This window comes from Malus sylvestris, chromosome 15 (genome assembly GCF_916048215.2).
Source record: "Malus sylvestris chromosome 15, drMalSylv7.2, whole genome shotgun sequence".
NCBI lineage: Eukaryota > Viridiplantae > Streptophyta > Magnoliopsida > Rosales > Rosaceae > Malus > Malus sylvestris.
This window is the reverse complement of record NC_062274.1, coordinates 20508144-20535000: the sequence shown is the minus strand read 5'-3', so window position 1 is coordinate 20535000 and position 26857 is coordinate 20508144. Positions and strand designations below refer to the sequence as shown.

The following is a 26857-nucleotide window of genomic DNA, read 5'->3' as shown; positions in this document are numbered from 1 at the left end:
AGCTCTCTGGGAGGCCTTGCGAAGCAGATACAATCACCAGACAACGGTGATTCTTCCAAAAGCTCGCTATGAGTGGTCTCACCTGAGAATTCAGGATTTCAAATCAGTAGCGGAGTACAATTCTGCGTTGTTTAGGATTATCTCTCAGATGAAGCTCTGTGGGGATACCATTACTGATGAAATATTGCTGGAAAAGACTTACAGCACATTTCATGCCAATAACGTGCTCCTGCAGCAGCAGTATAGAGCGCGAGGCTACACTGAATACAACCAGCTGATATCTGTGCTCCTGGTAGCTGAACAGAACAATGAGCTCCTGATGAAAAACCATAATTCCCGACCTACTGGATCTGCACCATTCCCAGAAGTAAATGCTACTTCCCTCGAAGTGAATGCCACATCCTCTGGTGGTAATTATCATAAACAAGGACGTGGCCACAAACGAGGTCGATGGAATAGGAAAGGCAAGAACCATGGTGGTCAGTTTCACAACCAGGTTCAGAGGCATAATTCTGGCCCGAGCTTCAAAAATGTGAATTGTCACAAAGGCAAAGCTAACATGACCAATGCTCCCAGGAACTCTGAAGGAGCCTGCCATAGGTGTGGTGGCAATGGGCATTGGGTGCGAACTTGTCGTACCCCAAAACATCTGGTGGAGTTGTATCAAGCCTTCCTCAAGAAGAAGGGTGTCGAGACCAATTTTCTCGACCAGGCTAAACCAATGGATATACCTGATCCAGTGTTTGATTTATCAGGGCAATTTGACGCAACTCACCTAGATGTTTCAAACTTCATTATGGAAAGGGGGAATGAAGTATATCGGTCCGACTAAATCGTTTATGTTTGATGTACTTTTATTATGCTGAACTTGTTGTCTAAAACTAGTTTTTCAAATTCAATAAAAATGGCATGTAAATTTCCTGTTATAAATTGTTTGTTAACTGTGATTCCATTTACTCAGAAAGCATGGATAAAAACTGTGGTTATTCTCAGAACATGAGAAATGGTGGAGATATTTGTCTTGCAAACAGTGCAACCACACATACAATACTTCGTGATCGAAAGTATTTCTCAAGCTTAATGCTTACAAAAATAGGGGTAACAACAATATCAGGACCTTCAGATGTGATTGAAGGCTCAGGGAAAGCCCAGATTATGTTACCAAATGGAACAATATTGTCCATACAAAATGCATTGTATGCTACTCGATCTACTCGAAATTTGTTGAGTTTCAAAGACATACGTCTAAATGGATACCACATTGAAACGAAAAGTGCAAAAAATGTGGAGTATCTATGCATTACCTCCAATGATACCCAGAAGCATATATTGGAGAAGTTGCGTGGTTTTTTGAGTGGATTATATTATACATACATAAGGACAGTTGAATCATATGCTATCATGAACCAGAAGTTCATTGATTCAAAGGTTTACATGCTTTAGCATGACCGTCTGGGTCATCCAGGATCCACCATGATGCGTAGGATCATTACCAACTCTAATGGACATCCATTATTGAGCAGAGACATTGCTATCTCAAATGATAACCCTTGCAAGGCTTGTTCTCAAGGGAAGTTGGTAATTAGACCATCACAACTAAAGGTTGATGCTGAATCCCCATCATTTCTACAAAGAATTCAAGGGGATATCTGTGGACCTATTCAACTATCTTGTGGACCATTTCGATATTTTATGGTTTTGGTTGATGCATCCACCAGATGGTCACATGTTTGTCTCTTGTCTACTCGGAATGTAGCTTTTGCGAGACTTCTTGCTCAGATAACTAAGTTACGAGCACAATTCCCAGATTATCCCATTAAATCAATCCGACTTGATAACGCTGGTGAATTTACGTCTCAAACCTTTGATGATTACTGCATGACATTGGGCATTGATGTTGAACACCCTGTTTCTCATGTCCATACTCAAAATGGTTTAGCAGAAGCATTGATCAAGCGGCTTCAGTTAATAGCCCGCACTCTGCTTATGAAAACCAAATTGCCAGTTTCTGCATGGGGACATGCCATTCTACATGCTGCATCATTGGTTCGATTGAGACATATAGCCAACCACCAATACTCCTCAATACAACTCGTGTTTGGACATCAGCCAAACATTTCACATTTACGAGTTTTTGGTTGTGCTGTTTATGTGCCTATTGCACTTCCGCAACGCACTAAAATGGGACCTCAGCGTAGACTGGGAATTTATGTGGGTTTTGATTCACCATCTATTATTAGATATTTGGAACCCTTGACAGGTGATATGTTTACAGCTCGTTTTGCTGATTGTCATTTTGATGAGACAGTCTTCCCATCGTTAAGGGGAGAAAAGACCGTTCCAGAAGAACAGAAAGAGCTGACATGGGTTGTTCCCACCTTGTCTCATTTTGATCCTTGAACCCTTCAATGTGAAAATGAAGTGAAAAAGATCGTTCATCTTCAAAGCATTGCCAATCAAATGCCAGATGCATTTAATGATGCTATGAAAGTGACAAAATCGCATATACCAGCTGCAAATGCACCTGCCAGAATTGATGTCCCTGTTGGACAAAATAAAGTGGCAGCGAATGATTCATCTGGTGCACGCCTGAAGCGTGGTAGACCACCAGGTTCAAAAGATTCAGCCCCTCGGAAGAGAAAGACGAGGGCACAACTGAATCCAAATGAAATCATTCAGGAAGAGAGAGTAAATGACAAATCCACAATTCATGACTCTGGACTTCCAGAAGAAGAAAATGGCCCTGAAGAGACAGAAGTACATGAAAGCAAAGAAATCTCCATAAATTATGCATGTACTAATGAATTGTGGGATCAGAATGAAATAATCATTGACGATATGTTTGCATTCGCAGTAGCCACTGAAATCATATTAAGTGATGATATTGAGCCCCGCTCTGTTGATGAATGCAAACAGATACAAGATTGGCCTAAGTGGAAAGATGCAATCCAGGCAGAATTAAATTCCTTGGAAAGGTGAAGTGTTTTTGGACCAGTAGTCCAAACTCCAACTGATGTAAACCCTGTAGGTTACAAATGGGTATTTACAAGGAAACGCAATGAGAAAAACGAGATTGCTAGATACAAAGCACGATTCGTTGCACAAGGCTTTTCACAAAGACCTGGAATTGATTATGAGGAGACATACTCTCCTGTAATGGACACAATTACGTTCCGTTACTTAATAAGTTTGGTGATTTCAGAAAAACTTGACATGCGACTTATGGATGTCATCACCGCGTATCTATATGGAGAATTAGATACTGACATATATATGAAAGTCCCAGAAGGACTTAAGTTGCCTGAAGCAACAAACAAACCACGAGGTATGTTCTCAATCAAATTAAGGCGATCACTATATGGGCTGAAACAATCTGGGCGAATGTGGTATAATCGTCTCAGTGAGTATTTGATTAAAGAATGATATATCAACAATGTCATCTGCCCTTATGTGTTCATTAAGAAATCCAACTCTGGATTTGCTATAATGGCAGTATATGTTGATGATATGAACTTAGTTGGGACTCCTGAAGAGCTCCATAAAACTGCTGAATATCTGAAAAGCGAATTTGAAATGAAAGACCTTGGGAAAACCAAATATTGTCTAGGCCTGCAGATCGAGCATTGTGTTAGTGGAATTTTGGTCCATCAATCAGCTTACATTGAAAAAATACTGAAGCGATTTGGCATGGACAAGGCTTATCCACTTAGCACCCCAATGGTCGTTCGTTCTTTAGACATTAAAAAAGATCCATTCCGTCCAAAGGAAGATGATGAACTGGTCATTGGTCCAGAAGTACCATATTTGAGCGTAATAGGTGCTTTATTGTATTTAGCACAATGTACTAGACCAGATATAGCTTTTTCAGTTAACTTGTTAGCCAGGTACAGCTCTGCTCCAACAATTCGTCATTGGAAGGGAGTCAAAGATGTTCTACGATACATTCGTGGGACAACAGATATGGGTCTCTTCTACTCAGACAAGCCCACAAATGAACAAATCCTTGTTGGATACGCAGATGCTAGTTTTCTCTCCGATCCGCATAAAGCCCGCTCACAAAATGGATATGTGTTCACTAATGGAGATACTGCAATTTCATGGCGATCAACGAAGCAAACGCTAGTTGCAACATCTTCCAATCATTCGGAAATAATTGCTCTACATGAAGCAAGTCGTGAATGTTCTTGGTTAAGATCAATGATCCATCACATCCGGAATTCATGTGGTCTACCTTCAAAGACAGACACTCCAACTGTCATCCATGAAGATAATGCAGCCTGTGTCGCCCAGATGAAGGAATGATTTATCAAAGGTGATAAGACTAAACACATATCTCCAAGATTTTTCAGCGCACATGAGCTTCAGAAGGCTAAAGTTTTTGAAGTCAGACAAATCCATTCCAATGAAAATTTAGCAGACTTGTTCACCAAATCTCTACCAAAGTGCATATTTCAGAAGCTGGTGCAGGGAATCGGATTACGTCGGCTTACAAATTTGAAGAATGCAGAATCAGGGGGAGATCCAATTCAGGGGGAGCATCCATGATACATGCATGTTGTACTCTTTTTCCTTCGCTTAGGATTTTTCCCACTGGGTTTTTCCTATCAAGGTTTTAACGAGGCAACATAAGCATGCTCAACACCATCCGGATAAAGTTGTACTCTTTTTCCTTCGCTATGTTTTTTTTTCCCATAGGGTTTTTCCAAGCAAGGTTTTAATGAGGCAACTGATGTTGATATGTGGGCATCCAAGGGGGAGTGTTGTAAATAGTATAATATGTATGCCCACATGCATACAGTGAACATGTCATATGTTTAACAGTGTTTTTGTTTGTTTCCATGGTGATGCTCTATAAATAGAGTTTTACGAATGTTCAACAAAGCAGAGAGAAAAGGAAGAGAAAAATATCTAATAGTAATAATATACGTTACTTCCTCTGCAACAGCTTGTGTTGGTATAATACTCTGCAACTGCTTCGTTCCTGTCCTGAATAAAGGTTATCTCTCTATAACTTTTACATTTTTATAACAATTAACCACTTGCTGATTTTTACCAACCTCATTTTATGTAACTTATTATTGTCAACTTTTCTTATAGTGTAATAATCAAATGATTACGCAATACAATTACACGTGTTACAATACTTGTTTGTGACATACTTAGAACCTCTGTATTTAGATCTCGTATAAATATTCGGGGGACTCAAATGTAATTATGTAATAAATAAAAGGGCAAATATGTAATAAGTGAGGAGCTCTTATTCTATAAAAGGACCCATCACTCTCCTCATTAAGGGAGGCCAATTCTCAGGTCATGGGAATAGCTTTCTCACCCTCAGAAGCTCTCACCCTCTCATCCTCTCACAAATAGAGAAATACAATATCAGTGTGGACGTAGCCCAAATATTGGGGTGAACCACGATACATCTTGTGTTATTTACTTTCTTGCAGATTCACGGTCGGATTTACGTTGTTCCAAGACCCCTCCGATTTTGTGCATCAATAATACTTTAAACAACAAACTTAGTAAGTTATCTAGAATATAATATTAATAACTAAATATTGTGTTTTTGTACAAGTTTGATTTCATTTATTTTATGTACATTGACTACTTGTGATAAGAAATTACGAGTCTCTCAATTTAGTGCCAAATCTCCGTAGAAACTTTTGACTACCATTATTTTATGCCCATCTCTTGTGTAAATTGTTTATTAGTTGGTTGTTTGGTCCAAGTAATTGCACATGATCTTGTAATCTATAATGGTATCAAATTCAAACTTTGGACAAAAAAACTAACAAATATAGGAACCTCAAACTTAGAGCCATAATTCGATACCAAAGCCCGAATTAAAGACCCAAACACAACCTTAAGACCCTCACCATGGAACTTAAATGTGAATATAGGTAAATAGGTTTAAACCTTTTGCTTTCTTTTCTTTTTAAAAGGAGATCAGTTAGTGACTTTATCACGGCAATCCACTCTTTTAGTGAAAGTTTTTTTTTTTTTTTGAATGATCAAAAGTTTTATAGTCTCGCAAAATGTCATTATTCATGAATTTTATCTCTTAAAATTTTGATCGTTCAAGTAGTGGTGACAAAAATTATTCTCCAACAATTTCATAAAAGAAAGTAAATTTGTATTGAAATTATAAGTTTTTTCAATAACTTCCACTACCGAAACTAGTATAACCATAGAGGTTATAAGAGGTAGTCTATAGGTTTTTTTCTAAAATAAATAATAATAATAATAATAATAAATCAACCGTTGAGTTGCTTCAGACAGTCGGACTAGTTTTCCATGTGGCTTGTGTATGTTGAACAGCCGCATACATATGATGACCAATTTTGTTTTTTTGTTTGTTTGTGCAGTCCCATTATTGGCAGGGCTAGGATCGGGGTTAATGGCTCGTTTGGATGTGCTTTTAATATAGCTGAAAGCGCTTTTAAAGAAAATGTTTTTGAGTTCCAAAAGCATCAGTTATGTGTTTCTTCTAGGAAGCATTTAAGTACTTTATGTGCACCTTAAGTTTTTTCGAAATCTTTTACTACTACTTAAACTAGTATAACAATTGAGGTTTAAAAAGTAGCCATTGAGTTTTTTTATTTTTTTTATTTTATTATTGTTTTTGTTTTGGTTTTTTAAGTCAGCCATTAAGTTGCTTTAGGCAGTCGGACAAGTATTCCATGTTGCTTGTGTTTATTGGACTGCCGCATACATATGGTAACAAGTTTAGTTTTCCTTGTCCGGCCCCATCATTGGGCACGCCTGACCTGGGACTAAGGCTATTTTCAATTGATTCAGCCAAAGAATTATAAGGCTAAAAATAGCTCGAAATGACACGAAAATTGTCTCCAACTGAGGGCTAAATCAAAGGGCCGGTGGCCGAGTGAAAACCCCCAAATCAAGCCAGCGGGTTGGTCATTTCCAGCTAGCCAGCCAGCCAACCCTCTAGCTTTAGAATGTCAAGATTGACTTTGTGGCAGGTGCAAGAATACCACATTTTCTTCGTTATTATGGCAAGTGACACTCAAAATATGTTTGAAAATCTTATTTTAATATGATTGTTTAATTTAATTAACCATATTAATTCCATTAAAATAATAAATTATTAAGGGGGTTATGGCCTATGGCCCTTTGGCCCCCTTAGTTGGAGATGAGGTTTTTTGTCAAAGGGCTATGTTTGGCCTATGACCCTTTTGTGACGACCTGTCCCTATTTTCTATATAATTTTCTCTCTGAGTGTGTAAAGTGATGATTGTGCCTTATTGGCTAAGTAACGTGGATGTATTTACTCAGTTTTAAATTATTTTCTCGTTGTCGTAATTAAATTGGCCTCGACGTCACAAGTGCGTCAGCGCGAGTTAGACCCGAATTAATTCACTGGTGCATTAATTAATTAGTGTCGAAAACACTGTTTTGGATAGTGTACGTTAGATTACGTTTTTATGAAATTTTGTCGTTTCTTTTCTTTTGAAGGTTTAACCTGTACCTATCCTTATCCACCAATTATTTTAGCTCCTATTTTCCCTAGCCTAATTAGATTATATCTCTCTCTTATCTGTCTAATCAGGTACTTTCTCTCTCTTTCTCGGACCTTCTTCTTCCTTCTTCTCACACCCGAGACACCCTCACCTTTGAACACACACCAAATCATCACAGATCGAACTTGCAAAGACCATCATCGTGTTCATCTTGACCTCACGAACCCAATTGTACCATCTGACTGTCGAACGGACGAGTTTTGACTTTCTAATGCATAAGCTTCGACTTGGTACACTTTGCTCCGATGTAATCCCGGTGAGATTACAAGGTTTTATGACGTAGGGAAGCTTCTATTCAACTCCATATGGACCCTAGAATAAGTTTGGGAAGGAGTTGACGTCGGATCAAGCAAGTTTGAGGAGTTGGAATTTTGGCCGAATCTTTCGACATATCAATGAGTGGGATTTTGGCCAAATCTTTCGAGGGATTTTCAGGCCATTTTTTGGTCATTTTTGGATCCCCAAGAAGTGCAGTGTTGTTCTCTTTGTCAGGTAACGCCGTTATTATTTAACAGAATATTTCGTCTATTCTGACAGAATATTCCTAACGTCCGTTAGGGTTCCGTCGGCACATGTTATGCACGTGCTTGCGCGTGGCCGCGAGTATAGCTGTGGGTTGGATGGTGTGTGAAGGAGCGTCTGGCCTTCGGCCAGCGAGTGGTTTTCATGTATGGATTTGTGACTTCAAGTAGATCATTTTCGTATATCCAAACCTTCTATTTGAGCAAACTATGAGAAGTTTATCCTAGATTTTGGTTTATGTGCTATTTTAATTAATTAAAAGTAGTTGTTTTGCATATAGGGGAGACATACCCCGAGGACAAACGCGGGCAAGCGAGGCTAGGGGGCTACGATCCTTCGACATATTAGTGAGTGGGCATTTGTTTTCATGTGTGTGTGTGCATATATATAAATATAAACTTTATTGTTTCTATAAATGTTTTTAAATTGATTTATGCATAGCATGCCATGATTTAATTAAGTTATATGTAAATTTGCATTGTTATGAGATTGTGAATATGCCATATAATCCTACGAGAGGCGCATGTAAATTCAGGTAAGTTATTGTATAATTGGAGTTGTGCATTATATTGGCATGCATATATTCATTTAGAGCTCATCATTGCTGCACCCTGGTGTTAGTGCTCCCACCCCAGGCCAATGCCAGTCCTTTACGCGATATTCACCTCCCGCACAGCACGTTTGCCTTGGATCCAAGTTTGGTGCCAGCCCTATCGTACAGGTCACATTAGGTGACTCCGACACGTAGGTGACCCACGATTTATCGCTAGCCTTCACCTGATTGTAGCATTAGAGCGTACATATTTACACACAGCCCTGTTGTACAGGTCACACTAGGTGACTCTGACTCGTGTGCTAGCATAGATTGATGAGCAATAGGTCCAGTAGTACATGTCACATTAGGTGACTTAGAACTGGCATGTTAGTTTAGACTGATTTCACATTTATTATTGCTGAGATGTTGTGATGTGGCATGCTCATGTTTTCACTGCCCTTGTGTATTGATTTTCATACTTACGTAGTACTATTTTTCTGGAAACTATACGGGTTTTACAGTGAAGGGTTAGTACTTTCAGAAAAGATAAACGTGTTTTCTAAAGCTTTGTTTTTGCCCACTCACCTTTCTGTTTTCGCCCCTCCAGCTACTAGATAGTTGTTCTTCTTTGTGGCACACGAGGATTACCCCGCGGTTTCGACATTCCACTAAATAATGTAGGGATCTTCTCTCTGGTTGTGTATTTAGTACTTAGTCAGTTCGATTGCACCTTTAAATTACCTATACTCTGAACGTTTGTAACTTGGGTTTGACCACTTAGGCGTACTCATTTATTTTTAGTTTAAATAAGTTTTAGTTTTGGTTTTAATTTGTTCATATTTTTTTTATTACTTCTTTTGCACTATTGGCTACGTCACTTTTACGTAACGGCCAGCACGCCTCGACTCCGGTAGGGGTGTGTCACTTTTGGCCCCCTCGGTTGGAGATGGTATAAAATATGGTTTGACATTGTTCATTAAAATATAATTTCTTGCAGGGCTATAGAGCTAAACATGGTCCTTTGGTCCTCATTCGATTGGAGATGGCCTAAATTAACCACCTAAAGCCATGTGATATTTTACCCTAGGTTGAACATGATGAAATGGGATCTTGCTAGGCAAAGTCGTTTGTCTGGTCTTGCGTCGCACTCACATTTTTATTTTAGAATCAAATCACATTTTAACTTAAAGGGTAAATTACATAGTAACCCCTCAGGTTTGAGGTCTATTACAACCTCATACAACAACTTTAAAAAATTTCACTTTCATACATCCAATATCATTTTATTTCAAAATAACACCTCTGTTAGATTTTTCATCCATTATTTTGTTAAATGTTGACGTGGCTGCCATATTTGTGCTGATGTGGCTGCCACGTGGACTTTTTTTATTTTTTTAAATTTTTTTTTAAAAAAAACCTAAATCTTCTAATTATTAAAATTAATAAAAAAAATTAAAAAAAAAACTGAAACCTTCCCTCATCCTCCTCTCTTCTCCTCGCAACCCCACATCCCACCCCCACCCCCTCACCTCTCTGCAACCCACATGAAAACCCACACCCCATCTTCACCCCCTCACATCCCCGCAACCCAAATCCCCTTCTTTGTACGACCTACCTGAAAACCCACACGACCTACTACCTCCCCCCCCCGCGACAACCCACATCAGATCGAGGTCCCCATCCAAACAACAATCCCCGACCCTAACCCTAAACTCAAATTGAGGTCCAAATCCTCCATACCCACATCGCAATTCGACTCAATAACCCCAAAACTACGATCCTCGTCGTCAATATCTTCATAAACCAAAAGAGATTGAGGATGAGGGGTTGGGTCGGAATGGGCTCAACGTTCTGGTCATCTCCGTGGCGGTGAATTTGCTGCGCTGCATCGCGGCCTGTACCGCAGAGCTCTCTCTCTGATCCCTCTGCTCCTCATGGAGGTCATTCGTCACCACCTGATCTCGTCGTCGATCGAGATTTCTCATCGTCGCCCTGCTGCTCCTGCTCGTTGTCGTCTTCGACGATGAAGATGATGCGGGTGAGGATGACGTCCTTGCAGTTCGGGGGGGGGTATGGGTTTCGCGTCAGAAGGGTGGTAATGGGATCTGGGTTAGGTTTCGCGCCGGGGGGGGTGTGGTAATGAGATCTGGGTTGGGGGGTGGTCGTATGGGGTATGGGTTTCGCGAGGATATGGGATCTGGGTTGTTCTCTGGTTTTTTTTTTTTTTTTCCTTCAAAGGTGCAGGTATGGGGTGGGGGCAGATGGGAGCAGGGAAGAAGAAGGCTAGGGGGTTCACAGGGGTGGGGTTTTGTTCAGCTTCTGGGTTTTTATTTTTTTTTATTTTTTTAAAATTTAGAAGATTTAGGTTTTTAAAAAAAAAAAATTTATTATTTTTGCCACGTGTCACACATTTGGCAGCCACATCAGCACAAATATGGCACCCACGTCAGCATTTAACAGATTAATGGACGGAAAATCTAACGGATGTATTATTTTGAAATAAAATGGTACATGATGTATGAAAGTGAAATTTTTTAAAGTTGTTGTATGAGGTTGTAATAGACCTCAAACCTGAGGGGCTACTATGTAATTTACCCTAACTTAAAATGTCGATTTTCTAACTCTTCTTTCTCTTCTAATGTTAGAAATGTTCCAAGTTAAAATTTTTGTTATCTCCATAATAAAGAGATAGAAACTTTTAAACAAAATCGACAGCTTGTATCTCAAGTAGTTAAGATCATTTAATTTGCACTTGAGATCCTAAGTTTGATCTACATCTCCAAATTTCAATTGTCACCAAATAAAAAATCAATAGCTATCTTCCAATCATAATATTAACTTAGATGAAGCCCACACACTGTGTATGTGAATATAAAAGATTTCAAAAGAAAAACAAAATGTATGGAAGATAGAGAATTGGGGAGAAATGTGAAGGAGGGGGTGTGCTATTCACACACCCCAAATTACTTCTCACACACCCTTGTTAATTTCTGTCCGTTGATATTCTTCAATTCATCCGATCCGACGGCTGAAAATTAGGAGGGTGTGTGAGAAGTAAAATGAGATGTGTGGATATCACACCCTTGAAGGAGGGAGAGGGAGGAAAAGGTGGGAGTGGAGAGAGGGGTTTTTATTTGTATTTAAATAAATTAAAGACATGCTTTGATATTTTTTTGGTCAATTAAAGACATGCTTTGATAACATAATAGTGACGGAAGAAAAAAATGTAAAATTTTTGTTGTGGGAAATTACTTTAATTTTTATGTTTTATTTTTGATATTTTACATTTAGTTATACATGAAATGGTATAATAAATATTTACTTCTTAGTTTTTGGTTGATAAAGAGATTGAAATATTATTTCATTAATAAGTAGTATATATAGATAACTCTAGTGTTTACATATCAATATGCAAATTTATGAAAATATAAATGGATATATCGATATTGGTTGCCTTAAAGGAAATTTGCAATGTAGTAGGTATATCAACTCATTCAAATTTAGTCAAAATTAGAGAAAAATTTCTCATAAAAAATTCAAACGTTTGCTATCTGCAATGAGTTTTGAAAAATTTTATGTGGGGAATCGGTAAATATCGATATTTATTGAATTTTCTATATCTCGCTAATTTAGGTTGAAGTTTGCATTTCATCCCACCTTTTCATATTAATACTTAACTTTCAAATATTTTGACAACAATACGATAATTTCGTAAATATTTTAACACTGGTTTTTTTTTTTTTTTTTTGGTCAATAAATTTTTTTAACACTGGTTAGTTCCCACGAATTTTGACAAATGTAAAAGAAAAACTATATTATTCTAACAAAAACACAAAATAGGTGGGGAAAAAAACCACAAAATATTAACGAGGAAAAAAGAAAAAAGAAATAAACGAACCGAACACACAGAGATAGTGGGCCCAATAATGCTGAGCGGGGACGTTTCGTACGCAGCGAGGCAAAGCATTCACATCGAAGCGTTTTTTGCGTATTTAAGCATTCAACACCTGTGCGGTTCCTTTCGCGAAAGTAACGGAGTCCATCATCGTCGCCTAATCCCGTCATCTTCTCGAACCAGTAGTTATGTTGCAGAGACCTCGACGCCGCTGCGAAGGCACCGCCATGGGCGCCATCGTCCTCGATCTACGACCCGGCCTCGGAATCGGACCCTTCACCATCGGTAATCGCCAGTTAATTTCTCAATTTTTCCTTGATAATTGTAGAACTGATTCGAAATTGTTCATTTCTTCGACCTAAGAGTAAGAATTATTTGTGAAATTGAAATTTGAATTGAGTTATTTGCGAGCGATTCATCTCTGTAAAAATTTACACTTTACCATATTGATCAGCTGTTTGATAACTGTGTAGGTTAAATCTTGGTTAAATTTGAGGAGTTGTTTTTTTTTTGGGATTTTTAGAGTCAAGTTGATGGTGTAGAGATTGGATATGATGATTTGATTTTGCATGTGTTCGTTTTTGAAATAAATTCGTTGGTGTTAGAACAGCAGCTTGGCGAATTTTTGGAGTTGAAACATTGATTGAAATGTTTGTTACAGGAATGCCGATATGCGAAGCATTTGCTCAGATAGAACAGGAGCCTAACATTTACGACGTTGTCCATGTGAAGTATTATGATGAGGTTGGATCAGTTTACTAAGTTGTATATCATTATGGCTTGTGTAGTATAACGTAGACGCATATTTGGTAGGATTTCCTATTTTTTTTTTTTAATCTTGGACATATGTACATGTTTCACGGAATGAAAGAAATGGCTAAATGATTCGTAAAGTACATGTACTGAAATATCCATAAGTTGTAACAAGGGCCTATCACCGTTCTTCTCCCATGCAGGAGCCCCTTAAGTTGGATATCGTTATCAGCTTTCCAGATCATGGTTTTCATCTTCGCTTTGATCCTTGGTCACAGGTTTGTTTTTGCATACGCCTAATATGTTCTCTTTGGTGCACGCGCCTTGTTTCATTGCGTATCAAAAATTTGTTTTTACATACGTTGCGATGTTTTGTTTGCTCTGACTCCGCATAAATGTATGACCCCGAGGATGATGCAGCTATTACGTATTGGTCATGTAACTGTGGCTTGTGGTATTTACTCATCAATTAAAATTGTTACTATTTAAAGAAAATCCACAAATACTTGACCGGATTCTGTTAGAGTAATGGTTGTAGTAGCTAATATTCTGTGTTGAAAGTTACCTTAATTGGTATTTGGTACAAAAGAAGAAAATGTCTGTGGGATGTAAGAGCGGAATGCCATGGGTAGTCTATGAAACACTGGCAGATAGCCATTGTCTTCAGCTATTATTCTCTTTAGTGTGTTACACGGCTATGCTTTTGATTGTCGTATCTGGGCTGTCCTATTTAAAATGGCAGGTGAATTTGTACATGGATTGCTATTACTGTTAAGTTGTAATATCTATAACTACCTCCTGTTATGATATGGCTGGCTGATTTGAAATTTTGGTGCAGAGGCTACGCCTTGTTGAAATATTTGATATAAAACGGCTTCAAATGCGCTATGCCACTTCTTTGATTGGGTGAGTTACTTTACTTGAGACTTTCTATTATATACAATGGGGTATACTATTGGATTTTGTCTCTACTTTCAGGGGACCATCCACTCTAGCAACTTTTGTAGCTGTATATGCACTATTTGGGCCAACTTTCCCTGGAATTTATGACAAGGATAGAGGTGTCTACACTCTGTTTTACCCAGTAAGTAAATTTAACTTGATCTTCATATTTCTTTATTTTTATCTACTTATGACTCATCTTACAAGTTGGAATCTGTTTAATGTATTTACCAATCATGACTATGGTAGGGGCTTTCCTTTGCTTTTCCAATTCCAAGCCAGTATACAGATTGCTGCCATGATAGAGAAGGTATTTTACTGACAGTGTTTACTTAATAGTTTCTTGCTTCAAAGAGTTTGCAAGCACTAATTACTTTATCTTTATTTGCTTTTGATTATTAAAGCGGAATTACCATTAGAGTTTCCAGATGGAACCACACCAGTGACGTGCCGCGTCTCCATATACGATAGTTCTACAGATAAAAAAGTTGGTGTGGGGTCCTTAATGGATAAGGCTTCCGCTCCTCCATTACCTGTTGGCAGCCTCTATATGGAAGAGGTGCATGTTAAGGTTGGACTTCTTTCTCCATCTTCACGGCAGCATTTCAGTATGGTTTGTTTATTTTCTATTAGAATGAGGGGCTTCATGGAGAATTTAAATCAGGATTTGAAGAAGGATCAAAGGCTTTTGCTTTGTTGCTTCCTTAGTGGTTTACTATTGGCCCCTTATGTTACTGAAGTAAATTCTGTCAGTGAAGTTGTTTGACATTGGCGACTGTAGTTCTTGGATGTAATTCAGTTCAGTTTTTATTTTATCCAGCTAGGGGAAGAGTTATACTTTACTGTTGGTGGTCAGAATATTCCTTTTGGTGCATCACCTCAGGCAAGTTTTGTTCTCCTGCAATAAGTTCTAGTTAGTCTTTGTTTATGGCTGGGCATTTCTACCATTGCTCTGTTGTCTTTCCTGTTTAATACCTTCCTATTTTACAGGATGTTTGGACTGAATTGGGTCGTCCTTGTGGGATACATCAAAAGCAGGTAGTGCTGATGTCATGTCTAAGCAGTGTATGCTTTTCTCATTGCATTTTGTCGCGTTGATGATTGTTGATTCTGTTTGCTTTGTAGGTAGACCAAATGGTTATTCATTCTGGCTTGGACACGCGCCCACGGACAACTCTTTGTGGCGATTATTTCTACAATTACTTTACCCGTGGTTTGGACATTTTATTTGATGGGCAGGTATTGACTTATTTCTGGTTGTTAATGTACAATCATGATGCTTTCCATGGTAATGTTTGTATTTGAAAGTTCACAGACCACTTTTCTTTTTGTTTGTCTCCAGACTCATAAAATCAAGAAATTTGTTTTGCATACAAACTATCCTGGCCATGCAGATTTCAACTCGTACATAAAGTGCAATTTTGTCATCTTTGCTTCTGATTGTAAGTCTATTTCTGATTCAAAGTTTCCAGTTGGATCTGTGACTCACACAATTCACAAACTGATATAACATTAATTCATCCTTGCAGTAGGGGGTTCTTATCAGGATGTAAATAACTGCAAACATAGGATTACACCAAGCACAAAGTGGGAGCAAGTGAAGGTAAGCTTTCTCTTGGCCGTTTCTCAAACTGTTACATATGTACTTTTTTCCATTGTTTTCCGACAGTGGCGACTTTCTCATTGATAGCATCTTTCATAAGTGTATTCCTTTCGGTGTATGTTGATCCTGATTGGGGTAATGATAGTAACAAAAGATTACTTTTTGTAGGAATTCCTCGGGGACTGTGGCCGAGCTGCTATCCAGACTCAAGGTTCTACAAGCAATCCGTTTGGATCTACTTTTGTATATGGTTATCAAAATGCTGCATTTGAGGTGAGTTGATGAATGCTTGAATCGTCGTTGCTTATTTTTTTTCTACCCCCTTTGCAATAATAGGGAAAAGCATGTTGTAATTGAAGTTGATATTTTATGCCAGCTTCCTTTGTTGTGCAATGTTGTAATTAAAGTTGATATTTTATCGCCCAAGTTGGGTTTATTCCGCCTGTGTGTTATGGTTGTGCACGGGATTGCTAATAAATATTATGTTGATAATCAACAGGTGATGAAGAATGGTTACATTGCCACTGTGACTCTTTTCCAGTCGTCGTGATTATATTGCAAATAAGGTACTCTTTTAGCAATATCATGTTTTTGTACACATGGGCAAACAAAAGCATTGTTATATCCCATCTTTGAGATGATCATCAACAATGCTTGTCAATTGCTTTCATCTGCCGGTTGAAATGTATTTCTTGGTTCACTGCTTTGGTTCTCTTTCCGCAGTTGGATGATGGCACTTCAACAGCTGGGGAAAGCGGCAAATACTGTTTGTAGATGTCAGCTTGGCCGGGATCAACAATTGTACAGTTGTATATGTTAAGTTTGTACAGAATAATCTGGTACTGTAAAAACATGTAAGTATTCTGTATCTTCTGTCTGTTACTGTTTAAATGGAAGTTTGTTCTGCACGTCCGAGATGCATCGACAGCTACAGATTTCTCGTAACTGAAACCGCTTGCTAATAATTTGGGAATGACAGCATCAGTTTGTACTTGATGAAAATATAATATCAAATATTTCATTTACAGGTGCCCCGACGCCTTTGTAAATGAACTCTTTTTATGGTTTACAGCTATTTGCGGGACGCTTAATGCTCCCGGAAAACCATTCTATGAAAATTGCCATTGTTTGAATCAACCAGACTTTCCGATGACACAGAATATACGAAAGTTTGAGCGGCCGATGCTGAAGCCGAAGCTGCTATTTTTGAACTAGTTTTGAGTGTCTTCCTCATTCAAAACCATGTTCGAGACTTTCATATTGTGTGTGTGGGGTTTAAAGGAATAAAAACTCTTCTTCCATTTTGAGTTTCTTCCTCGTTTATCTTAAATGTCGAAAAGGGGACTAAATCTAAATTTTTTGAGGAATTCTATGTCATCAACGAACAACTGATTTCTTAATCTTTTGGACCTGGGCTCCATAGGAGCAAGTCGGAAAGGAGGGGAAGAGACTGAAGTTGTTACTTTTACATTCATAAACTCCCTTAAAAAAAAGAAAAAAAAAAGAAAAAAAAGAAAAAGAGGGTTAAAAAGCTACATTCCGTTGCCGGGACTTGAACCCGGGTCTTTCGGGTGAGAGCCGAATATCCTGACCAACTAGACTACAACGGATTTGATGTTCTGTCGTTTAATAATTGTTTTTGTACGCGTACAACAAGCCAAACGACAAAAAGCAGCAGCGACTAGCAGTCTAGCACCTTCCTTGGTTTTCGGCAGCGAGGAAGGATTAGGAGGGTTTTAGCCTGTTTAGCCTTCTCTTTTCCTCTCTCCGCGTCTCTCTCCTATCCGCTGCAGACGGCGACGACGCTGTTGCTGCCGCCACAGTCCACCGCCAAAATCCAATGAACACCGCCATCTCCAGCCCCTTCATCTTTCACCATCCGCCATCAGGTATGCTAAATTTTTTCTCAATTTTTTTCACCCTTTTTTCTGCTTCAAGTTTCTTTGCCGGCTCAGAACTATAGTAGTCTGTGAGTCCAATTTCTTCATAAAAACAAAAGAAATGGATTAACTTTGCAGTTGTTAAAAACCCACAAGTCAACTTCTCTCGAATTTACTGCAAATTTCAGTTCCAGGTAAAACCATCACAAGTCAAGAAAATTGGGATTTGGGCAGGCATTACCTTGTTCGGTTTGTGCTCTGGAATATCTCCATAAATTTGCAGTTATAATGATTCAGTGGTTATCCAGAAATGAACCATTTTTCTTGATGCGGTATATTTGATTCTGTTTCTTTGTTTCGACAGAGAGTACTCCGAATATGACTTCCGTTTCAGGACTGACTGGTAGTCCCTCCAGATGCTGCTTCCAAATTCCAGCACGCAGTTCTGGTTCACTATGTGGGCAGGTTTCGAATTTTCCTCACAGTTGGAAGCCTGCAGGAAAGAACGAGCTACTTTGTGCGGAAAGGTACAGCTATGGCGGTATGAGTTATTAGATAAAGTAGTGTGGTTGCCAGCTTGGTTTGTTTATTTGTTTTATTTCTAAAATCAAGCAGAAGTTATTGGACTGGTTTTGCACAAAGGTTGTGCGCGCGGAAAACACATCTGATCAAGTTTGCCATGGATGCATCCTACGGCGATATGTCCAATGAACCAACTGGTAATTTTCATCTTATTTTTCTGGGGGCCGTTGTATTGTCATTTACTTTTGGATGTTGTTGAATATGTATGAGTGCTTGTGTATAACTTCCTTCAAGCTTGAACAGACTGGTCCTTATTGCATAAAACTAAGAAAATTGGAATGTAGAACTTAACACGAAGGATTCTCAACAACCGTTCAGCTGGTGCATTTGATTACAGCCTTTGACGTGTCTAAACTTCGTAACCAAGTTGAACCAAAACAGTTAGGTGTATTTGTAGGAGTCTTAACACCAGTAGCTTGGTTAGGTTAGACGTATTTTGTTCAACCCTCTTAATTTGATAAATTACCATTGACCTGATTCACTTTTAGATATTGTAAAGAATCAGCATCTTTATTTGTCTGAACTGTTTTCTTCTTCACTGCCTTTGCAAGTAAAGCTATCTTTCCTAGGATTAATGTGAGGGACCCATACAAACGACTTGGAATAAGCAGGGAGGCTTCAGAAGATGAGATTCAGGGTGCAAGGAACTTCCTTATCCGACAGTATGCAGGTCACAAACCAAGTGTGGATGCAATTGAATCAGCCCATGACAAAATAATCATGCAGCAGTTCTACGACAGGAAGAACCCAAAAATTGACTTGAAGAAAAAGTACAGGGAAGTCAATCAGTCCCGTGTTGTGCAGGCTGTGAGAAATAGGTTCCGAACTCCGTCCACAAAATTCATTATAAAAACGTCAATTGCATTTGTAGTGCTTGCAGCTCTCACTGTTCTATTTCCAACCGAAGAAGGTCCGACACTTCAAGTAGCCCTTTCCTTGTTGGCTACCATTTACTTTGTATATGACAGGCTTAAGAGCAAGTTGCGAGCTTTTCTCTACAGGTACGTAGATAATTTCTGTTTAATCACCGTATTTTGTATAGCTCTGTATTGATTTTCCCCATATAGGGCAACTGAAACTATTCTTTATTACACTTTATGGCCATCAGCGCTCTTGAATAACCCTACCAAAGTTTTCCCTCCAAATTTTAAGTCCGTGTTTCGAGTCCCTGCGTCCAAACCTGAAAATGTGGCAATAGAGCAAAAGGTTTGATTGAAGTGTTTGCTTTGGTGCAGTGCTGGATCATTTGCTTTGTCATGGCTCTTGGGAACCTTCTTGATGGTGTCTGTGGTTCCACCACTACTGAAAGGCCCAAGGAGTTTCGAGGTGACAACGTCATTGATAAGCTATGTGCTACTCTGGGTCTCGTCGACATATCTGAAGTAATTTCTGTTCTTGCAACACACCTCAATTTTATTGGAGTGGAAACCACCGATTTTCTCGGAGATTTAGCTCATGCACAGACGTTTCCTTTATCGAGACGGTGCTGATAAATCTGGCAAATTGTAGGACAAGAGAGGTATTTTATGTCACTCGGAGAAAGGGTGTAAAAGTAGATGAAGGAGCCGATCGGTTTAAGCAATTGACCTTTTGTTTCTTTGTTTTTGTTAATTATTATTAATCAGTCAATTATTTTCGTTTCGATATAAATGGAGCACAAAGTATTATCTCAAGGGTCAACTGGTCAAGGCAGAGAATTGGAATTTTTAAGAGACCTAAAATCTCTCCCTTCAGCCTAGTGACGCATCCAAACTTTTCTAGGTTATGATCGCTCAGATAAAAGAAGTCATCAGCGCATTCGACACCAGCACCACATTGATTTACTCATCAACCGAGTTCGATCAACGAGTTGGCATGCTTCGCATTCAACCGAATGACGTATTTAACTCATTAGCTATTCTGCTTGTGCGACATGTATGTATGTTTAGTAGTTTTTAGAATCAACACAGAGACTAAAAAGTCATAGAGTTGACCACAGTGTTTACTCTCAAAGAGGCACCCACCACCGCAGCATCCAACCTCTTCTCTGCTGACGCCTCCTTCGCAGCCTCCGCGATGCTCGTCCACTCCATGGCCAACGAGCTCGTCCCTCACCTGGTCCACTCCTACTCTCCTCCCACCTCACTCTTGTCATCGACGAGCACTCTGGCAAGTCCCGAAACCAAGTCTATGATGCCGCTGAGCTCTACCACCGGACCAAGATCATCCCTTATTGGATGGTCCTCCAGGCACTGGAAAATCGAGCTTGATCGCGGCCATGACAAATGATGTCAAGTTCGATGTGTGTGACTTGGAGCTCACTAGTATTTACGGCGACTTTGGTGATGGAGGATATCGATTGCAGTCTGGAAATGCAGAAGCGGCAATTCGAGGAGGAGCAAATGACGTATCAACAGACTAACGACAAAGTTCAGTACTCTTTTGCATCTTTTATGAGTCAATTGCAGTTGACACTCTCAGGGCTACTGAACTTCACCACGAACCACCAAGGACCATCTTGACCCGGCATTGTTGCGTCCGGGTCGAATGAACGTGCACATTCACATGTCGCATTGCACTCCGACTGGGTTCAACATCTTAGCCGCTAACAACCTTGGTGTTCGTGACAGTAACGACAACTACCTCTGGAGAAATTGAAGGGTTGATAGAGAACAGAGGTCAGCCCTCACCAGGGTTGCTAAGGAGCTCATACGTTGACGTTGCTCTTCATGGCCTCGTCAATTTCCTCAAACGTATGACGGTCGAGATCGATAGAACGGAGGAGGATGGACCAAAACAATGAAAGCGACACTGTTAGATTCGTTGGACCAAGAGGAGAAGGAAACAGAGGCCAAAATGGGCAAAAATGTAAAACTACGAATCATCGAATATGTAAAAATAAAATGTCGCATATTTTCCTTTTCATTTTTTTTTTCGGAAAAGAAACTCCATTCAACATGAAATAAGCATCATAAGATCAATACAACGGATTACCAAAGCAGTTTTGAATGAACCCAAATGTGGATTATGAACAAAAGCATCGATATGAAAAAAAAGCGTACGTGCTTGGAATGTTTCAATGGATTGTCTTGTTATGTACACGAGGACGAAGAGAACAACTGTATACCTAGAATATGATCTGTGCACATACGGGGATGTCCGTCATAGATTAATAATCAAACATCTGTTGAGAAGGTACAAAGTGAGATTAAGATTAGTTATACACATAGTTCCTACGTCAGATAAATATATTACATGTAATTCCTACCAGTTTCTTGGCATTCCGACAGCCACAAGTCAATGTGTTCAACAATTTGTTGCCTTACTTTGTTGACTGCATCAGGGTTGCTGCAGTTCTGGGAATTGCCTGAAACACAAGTCATAAATTCTAATTAAATACGATAGCAAGCACAAAAGACTTATCAACAAGCACAGCCGTCCATGAAAATCTTGTTCGGATTCTAACTATCCAACTAATTTGAGGGACACACTTAAAGCCCTTTACAAACATGGAAAACTTCTGATGGCCACTGAAATTAGGAAGCTTTTCCTCAGAAGCTAATATGCTTCACTAAGGTTGCAGATACATACCTTCAAGGGTTAAAGGCCACTGAGGGCATCCTCTCAAATCAGTTCCATGGCCACAGTTATGGCAAGAGATGACGTACGAAGGCACTGATAGTTATACAAAAACGAGAATTTAGAAAGATCTAACAACAGAGTTTGAATATTTTTCACATCAATGCATAGGATATTATTTATCAAACTTCTCATCGAAGCAATGCGATACTCACTATCTGGAGATGAAGTTTGTTTGGATGCATGACGCCAGGGATCCTGTGAGCCATTTGTAAAAACTATTTTTGAACCTGCAGATTCATTTTTCGTAAGGTCATGTAAACCAACGTTTGATACACTGATGTGGTTTAATGTAGAAAAAACATGAAAAATGAACAAACGATGCCATATCTGCACTAGTAAAACAGATACTCTTAGTAAGTACCAGTCTCCGGGGATAGGTGGGGTAAGGTTAGTAGCCAATATGAAATGGTAAATAGAAATTATGCTACTTAAATTAATATATAATAACCGGAGAAGATAAAACATATAATTAGGGAAAGAGCGATCAATGTTTTTACCTGCAATTTTTGTGCCTCCATAGTATAAGTTTGTTGCAAAAACATCAGGATAGATGCCGTCTCCAAAAACATTTTTGCAAAGGTCTTCATGGTATCTGCGACAATGAAAAACTACGAATCAGAGATGCATACAAGAGCTAAAGTTGAACTACAGGTCTGTAGGAAAAGGGTAAGTAGAAATAATAAACAAAATAGTATCATAAAACAGACATTTCCAGAAAAATACCTTGTGTCGACTTTTGAAGACCTGATGCTATCATTTGCAGGCGCCACCTGAAAATATGCAACTTCAGTACAAACTTGGAACCACCACAACTGATCAGAACTGCCCTCACTAACAGCAGTGTTCTTCAAGTGTTTCTGGTTATATGTATCAACGTCAATGCCAAGAGTACCAAGGTAAAAATCTTTAACGTATTTGGCATACGCTTCCTGCAAGAAGATTACTATCTTCGATTAGAAACATTAGACAACTACAGAAAATTAACAAAGGCAACTTCATGAAGCTTAAAAGCCCATGGACCAGAATTAGTGGCACTTCTTACAAGTTAAAACACAGAGATATATGTGCATAACGGGTGATTCATTTAGACCTGGAAGGTAGACTACAATTACTGTAAACATGTTGACCAAAAAAAAAATCTAGTACTGAGGATAATTATAGAACAGAACTGTGGACCAAGATTGCTTCAATTAACGAAGCAAATGGAATGAAAAGAAGAGAAACATACCACCAAATCCTCTCCATTCGTCTTTGCTTGAACAAGAGGTGAACATAATTTATCGGGATTTCCATACTGAAACTGCAAAGTGTCACACAAATAAACATCAATAATTTGATAAACTGAAAACGGAGTGACAAAACTAAGAAAGAAGTAACTTTTACCGCTATAACAGCAGCATCAGCCAGAAGATACATGAAGTCACCATCAATATCAAGCTGCACACAGACTTGGGTCAATATGCATCAAGTAAAAAAAAAAAATCCCACCGGTGGGAACTACTCATGATTTACAAATGGTGGGTGCAAAGTGTGAAATTCCAACCTGGCTTGCACCAAACAACGCCCTTATTGCTTTTCCATTAGTTGTAAGACTTTGTTCAACGATACGAGTAGTTTCTTGAAGTGCAGCTTTACATTGTGGACCTGCAGACTCACCAATCTGCATTTTGGAGGGGATTGTAGTAAAGCGAAAAAAGATTGAAAGTAGAGACAGAAACTACAATTTCATTCTCGTCCGAAGGGAAAAGCGAAAAAGGCCAAATTAACAGAGTGATCACACACCTGCCGGTCAAATTCAGTGAAATCATAAATCGCTTCCACAACTGCAGAACTTGCAAGACTTCCACATGTCAAATGCGGAAACTTAACACGAAACCACGCACTAAGAGCTCCCGAGTAAGAAACACCAAACACGAACCATGGATTGTCACCCTTGGTTCTATTCAGCTTCACATTTAACCAATTCTAAACAATCACAACAACAAAGCCAGTAAATTCCAAGCTCAATTGGGTAAACTTTTTAATTCAAGGCAGCAAATTCAACAATTTCTTGCCTGATAAAACTCACGAAAAGCCGCCAAATCGAAAAGCGCTTGCTTGGATGACAAGTATTTCAAATTCTGTGTCGTATAAGATTTGAAAGGAGAGCTCTTTCCATAGTATCGATGCTCGGGAGAAACGATAGCTGCCCCAAACTTCTTAGCCAACACCTGCACATAGACAATTCAATAGAATCTCCAAAATTTTCGATTTTTCTTCCAAATTTACAACTTTTACAACAAAAATTTCAAGAAAAACAAGGACTTACACTCAGATAATCGTTGGAGATGCCGCCACACGCGGATTCTCCGCAAATTTTGAGGAAAATGGGTCCGTCGGAAGGTCTAAAGTAGTCGAGAAATTCGTAGTATCGCTGCGGGAATTTGCGGCGGTCGTACGGCGAGAAGTGGTCGAGTGTCTGATCGAACCAAAGCTCCTCCTTCGTCAAGTGCTTGCCGCCGCCGCTTCCCGACGAGCTCTCCAGCTGAAGAAGTGTTCGGGGATTCACAAAGCCATAAGAGAGCGGCGCCCAGAGCATCATCGTGAAGAAGAAGGAGAATGAGAACGAAAACGAAAACGACGTCTTCATCGGAAGTCGCGTCATCGGAATCGGGTGGTTGATACGCCGCCGGTGGTCGGTCTGTCAAAGTCTCAACAGAAAAAACAAGTGCAGCAATTGCAAGCAATCCGTTGCTGTCCTGGATTTTAATTAGATTTTGTTTTGGTTTTATTTAGACCGGGGCCGCTTTGTACAGTTACAGAGGGATTGGGGACCAGACCAAAATTTGGTGGGCCGTCTTGTGGGCTGCTGACTCTGATCTGTTGTCTCGTGTGGAGACTACGAACAAAAATTGGAATCAATCACTTTTTTGGAAGTGCTTGTAAAAGAATCACTTTTTGTCGTGTATCATTTGTTTGGAAGATTTTTTTTTAAAGGACGGTAGTGGATTACGGACCAGGATCCTCTCCTGAGTAGATGGAGAGGATCCTCTGATCAGGCCCATCGGGCCGTTTATTTTTTATCCAACGGTTACAAACAGGGGGTCCCTCTAAAAGTTATAATAATTATAACTGTTGGATAAAAAATGAACGGCCCGATGGGCTTGGTCAGGAGGATCCTCTCCATCTGCTCAGGAGAGGATCCTGATCCGTGGATTACGCGAATCAAACCCATATAAGATTTGATTGCCGGACCATAATAGTAGTCTTATTTTCTAAATTCACACGGAACTAATGGTAATGATGAGGGCAATAATGATGCAAATCATGTGAATTGGATGACCTAGATATTTGATGTGGTGGATAGTCAGGATTGAATAAACCATGAAACCAACTATTATAAATGAATAAGAAAAACCGAATGATTGATTCATTTGTGTTACCTTGAATTTAAGATATTCGATAAATTGACTGTGAGTAAGAATTTTATGCCATTCAAAATTAGTAGTTATGAAAATATTCATAATGAAAATAATGAATTCAAAATAATGATGCAATTATAATTTGAAAATAAGTTTTATTGCAAAACTTACACTGTGACTTACAATTAATTTACTGACGATTGAGTCAACAAATAAGAAATTGACTGGTGACAAAGATATTCGTGCATGCATGCATCCTTGACATTTGAGAATTTAAATTGTTTACAATTTGGTTTTCTTTGAATACAATGTGAACTCAGAAAAATTTTGATTGAAAAAAGATGTAGAAATTAACTTGAAGTCTTCTCCCACTGAGTCCTCTTCATATAGACTTGCAAAAAGAGAATTGGATGATTGATTGCTTTACTATGGAAGCACGGGATGGATTGTGACTTGCTTTTACTGTTGATGAATAGTGGTCCTGTTGGAATGATTGCTACTTTTATTGTGGAATGTGCAGGTGACTGAATGATTCCTTACTTTGTCGGAATTATGGATGAAATTTTGTCTGAAAACTTCACATGGTGACTTTGGAAAGATGATTGAATTTCCACATTTTAATTGTCATAGTGTTTACATGGTAACTTGACATGATGATTGAATTTTTACATGGTGATTAACTGTGTTCACATGGCTTTATGCAAAAGGGTCTTGGGAATCCTGGTAGTCGACCCACTTGGTTGACTGTGTTTTTTGGTTTGCTGAGTTGGTTGGTTACTGTGGGGATGCATCTGAAGATTCGGAGTCTGAGACTTCTTCTTCTTCTTCAATATGAAGCATCAATACTTCGGCAAGTAATTGTTGAGCTAGGTCTTTGAGTTTGGTGGTTTTTCTTTGTTTTTTGAGCTAGTTGACTTCGATGACTTGGCTGTTCCTTTGAGTGATGATGATGGACAAATGTCCGATAATAACCGTTCCGGGATGGCTGGTAGAGATGGTTGTGCTGGTTGTGCTAGAATTACTGGAGATTGAGTAATGGGAAATTCTGTGAGGACCTGACAATTTATCCCACCACTTGACTGATTTGATTCTGTTGACTTCACTGGTTTCGACTTCATAATTCCACTTCATGATCCATGAGACTTTGTATTTGGCTATAAAAATTAGGAGAAGTGTAATTCTGTAGTTGAATCAGTTTCTGTCAAATTTTTGTTGGAAACTAGCAGAGATGACCTACATAAGCTCTTTTGGTAGGAGACTGGCTGTTGGGCCGTGATTTGTCCACAATTTAGGGAACCATGCAGGAAAATTTAATCTGAAACTCTTATCAAAATTAATGAACCACGAATGACTAAAATCTTTTGTTTGATGGAGAAAGATGTTAGTCCATGCATCAATGTAATCAAAGTAATGGTAATGGTTATTGGGAGTTTGAACATATTGGGTGTGAAGGGGTTTGTTTTTGTAAAGGGGGATTCCTCAATCTGATTCGATTAAAAATCTTTCAATGTAAAGAGAATGGTAGATGATTTTGTTTTCATGGGTTTTGCTATAGAGACGTTTGATTGAAATGGATTCGGTT

General features: G+C 38.9%; 3 protein-coding genes, 1 long non-coding RNA gene, 1 other non-coding gene and 1 pseudogene across 6 annotated transcripts in view; 4 read left to right on the top strand and 2 right to left on the bottom strand.

The window, feature by feature from the left end:
- LOC126602783 (uncharacterized) overlaps positions 1-832 on the top strand; it is a 3445-nt gene extending 2613 nt beyond the window's left edge. The window contains exons 2-3 of the mRNA XM_050269652.1: positions 1-254; positions 366-832. The exon at positions 1-254 is cut by the window's left edge and continues 235 nt beyond it. Of these exons, the coding sequence (XP_050125609.1) occupies positions 1-254; positions 366-832 (721 nt within the window). The remainder of the gene's footprint in view (positions 255-365) is intronic.
- Positions 833-7575: 6743 nt separating this feature from the next.
- On the top strand, positions 7576-8608 carry LOC126605935 (uncharacterized). Its single transcript, XR_007617064.1, has 3 exons — positions 7576-8033; positions 8100-8209; positions 8344-8608. It is a non-coding gene; the product is annotated as an uncharacterized LOC126605935 (long non-coding RNA).
- Positions 8609-12579: 3971 nt separating this feature from the next.
- Positions 12580-16699, top strand: LOC126605930 (PHAF1 protein At3g51130). Its single transcript, XM_050273384.1, has 15 exons — positions 12580-12778; positions 13155-13237; positions 13450-13524; positions 14085-14152; positions 14225-14330; positions 14438-14498; positions 14593-14759; positions 15009-15071; positions 15179-15226; positions 15314-15427; positions 15531-15630; positions 15718-15791; positions 15960-16064; positions 16291-16357; positions 16515-16699. The coding sequence occupies exons 1-14, from the start codon at positions 12682-12684 to the stop codon at positions 16339-16341; spliced, it is 1212 nt and encodes a 403-aa protein (XP_050129341.1). The 5' UTR covers positions 12580-12681; the 3' UTR covers positions 16342-16357; positions 16515-16699.
- A 160-nt stretch (positions 16700-16859) lies between these two features.
- LOC126605931 (uncharacterized) lies at positions 16860-19903 on the top strand (annotated as a pseudogene).
- Positions 17329-17401, bottom strand: TRNAE-CUC (transfer RNA glutamic acid (anticodon CUC)). Its single transcript has one exon. It is a non-coding gene; the product is annotated as a tRNA-Glu (tRNA).
- A 1375-nt stretch (positions 19904-21278) lies between the features above and the next one.
- Positions 21279-24629, bottom strand: LOC126605928 (probable serine protease EDA2). Of its 2 annotated transcripts, XM_050273383.1 has the most exons (12): positions 24183-24629; positions 23929-24084; positions 23657-23839; positions 23418-23534; positions 23258-23311; positions 23103-23174; positions 22598-22803; positions 22372-22466; positions 22027-22101; positions 21824-21907; positions 21501-21599; positions 21279-21416 (listed from the first exon to the last, which is right to left on the bottom strand). In XM_050273383.1, exons 1-12 carry the CDS (start codon positions 24516-24518, stop codon positions 21409-21411), a joined length of 1485 nt encoding a protein of 494 aa, XP_050129340.1. In that variant the 5' UTR covers positions 24519-24629; the 3' UTR covers positions 21279-21408. The 2 variants fall into 2 exon arrangements, with proteins under 2 accessions (XP_050129340.1, XP_050129339.1); XM_050273382.1 differs by having other exon boundaries at positions 21279-21599.
- Between the last annotated feature and the right edge of the window lie 2228 nt (positions 24630-26857).

Coding starts and splice junctions, on each gene's coding strand:
- LOC126605930 (XM_050273384.1), top strand. CDS start 12,682: ATGTTGCAGAGACCTCGACGCCGCTGCGAAGGCACCGCCATGGGCGCC. Junction 13,238..13,449: donor ATGTGAAGTATTATGATGAG/GTTGGATCAGTT, acceptor TCTCCCATGCAG/GAGCCCCTTAAGTTGGATAT. Junction 14,499..14,592: donor TTGCTGCCATGATAGAGAAG/GTATTTTACTGA, acceptor TGATTATTAAAG/CGGAATTACCATTAGAGTTT.
- LOC126605928 (XM_050273382.1), bottom strand. CDS start 24,518: ATGACGCGACTTCCGATGAAGACGTCGTTTTCGTTTTCGTTCTCATTC. Junction 22,467..22,597: donor TCTTCAAAAGTCGACACAAG/GTATTTTTCTGG, acceptor TCATTGTCGCAG/ATACCATGAAGACCTTTGCA. Junction 22,102..22,371: donor TGGAGGCACAAAAATTGCAG/GTAAAAACATTG, acceptor ATGAATCTGCAG/GTTCAAAAATAGTTTTTACA.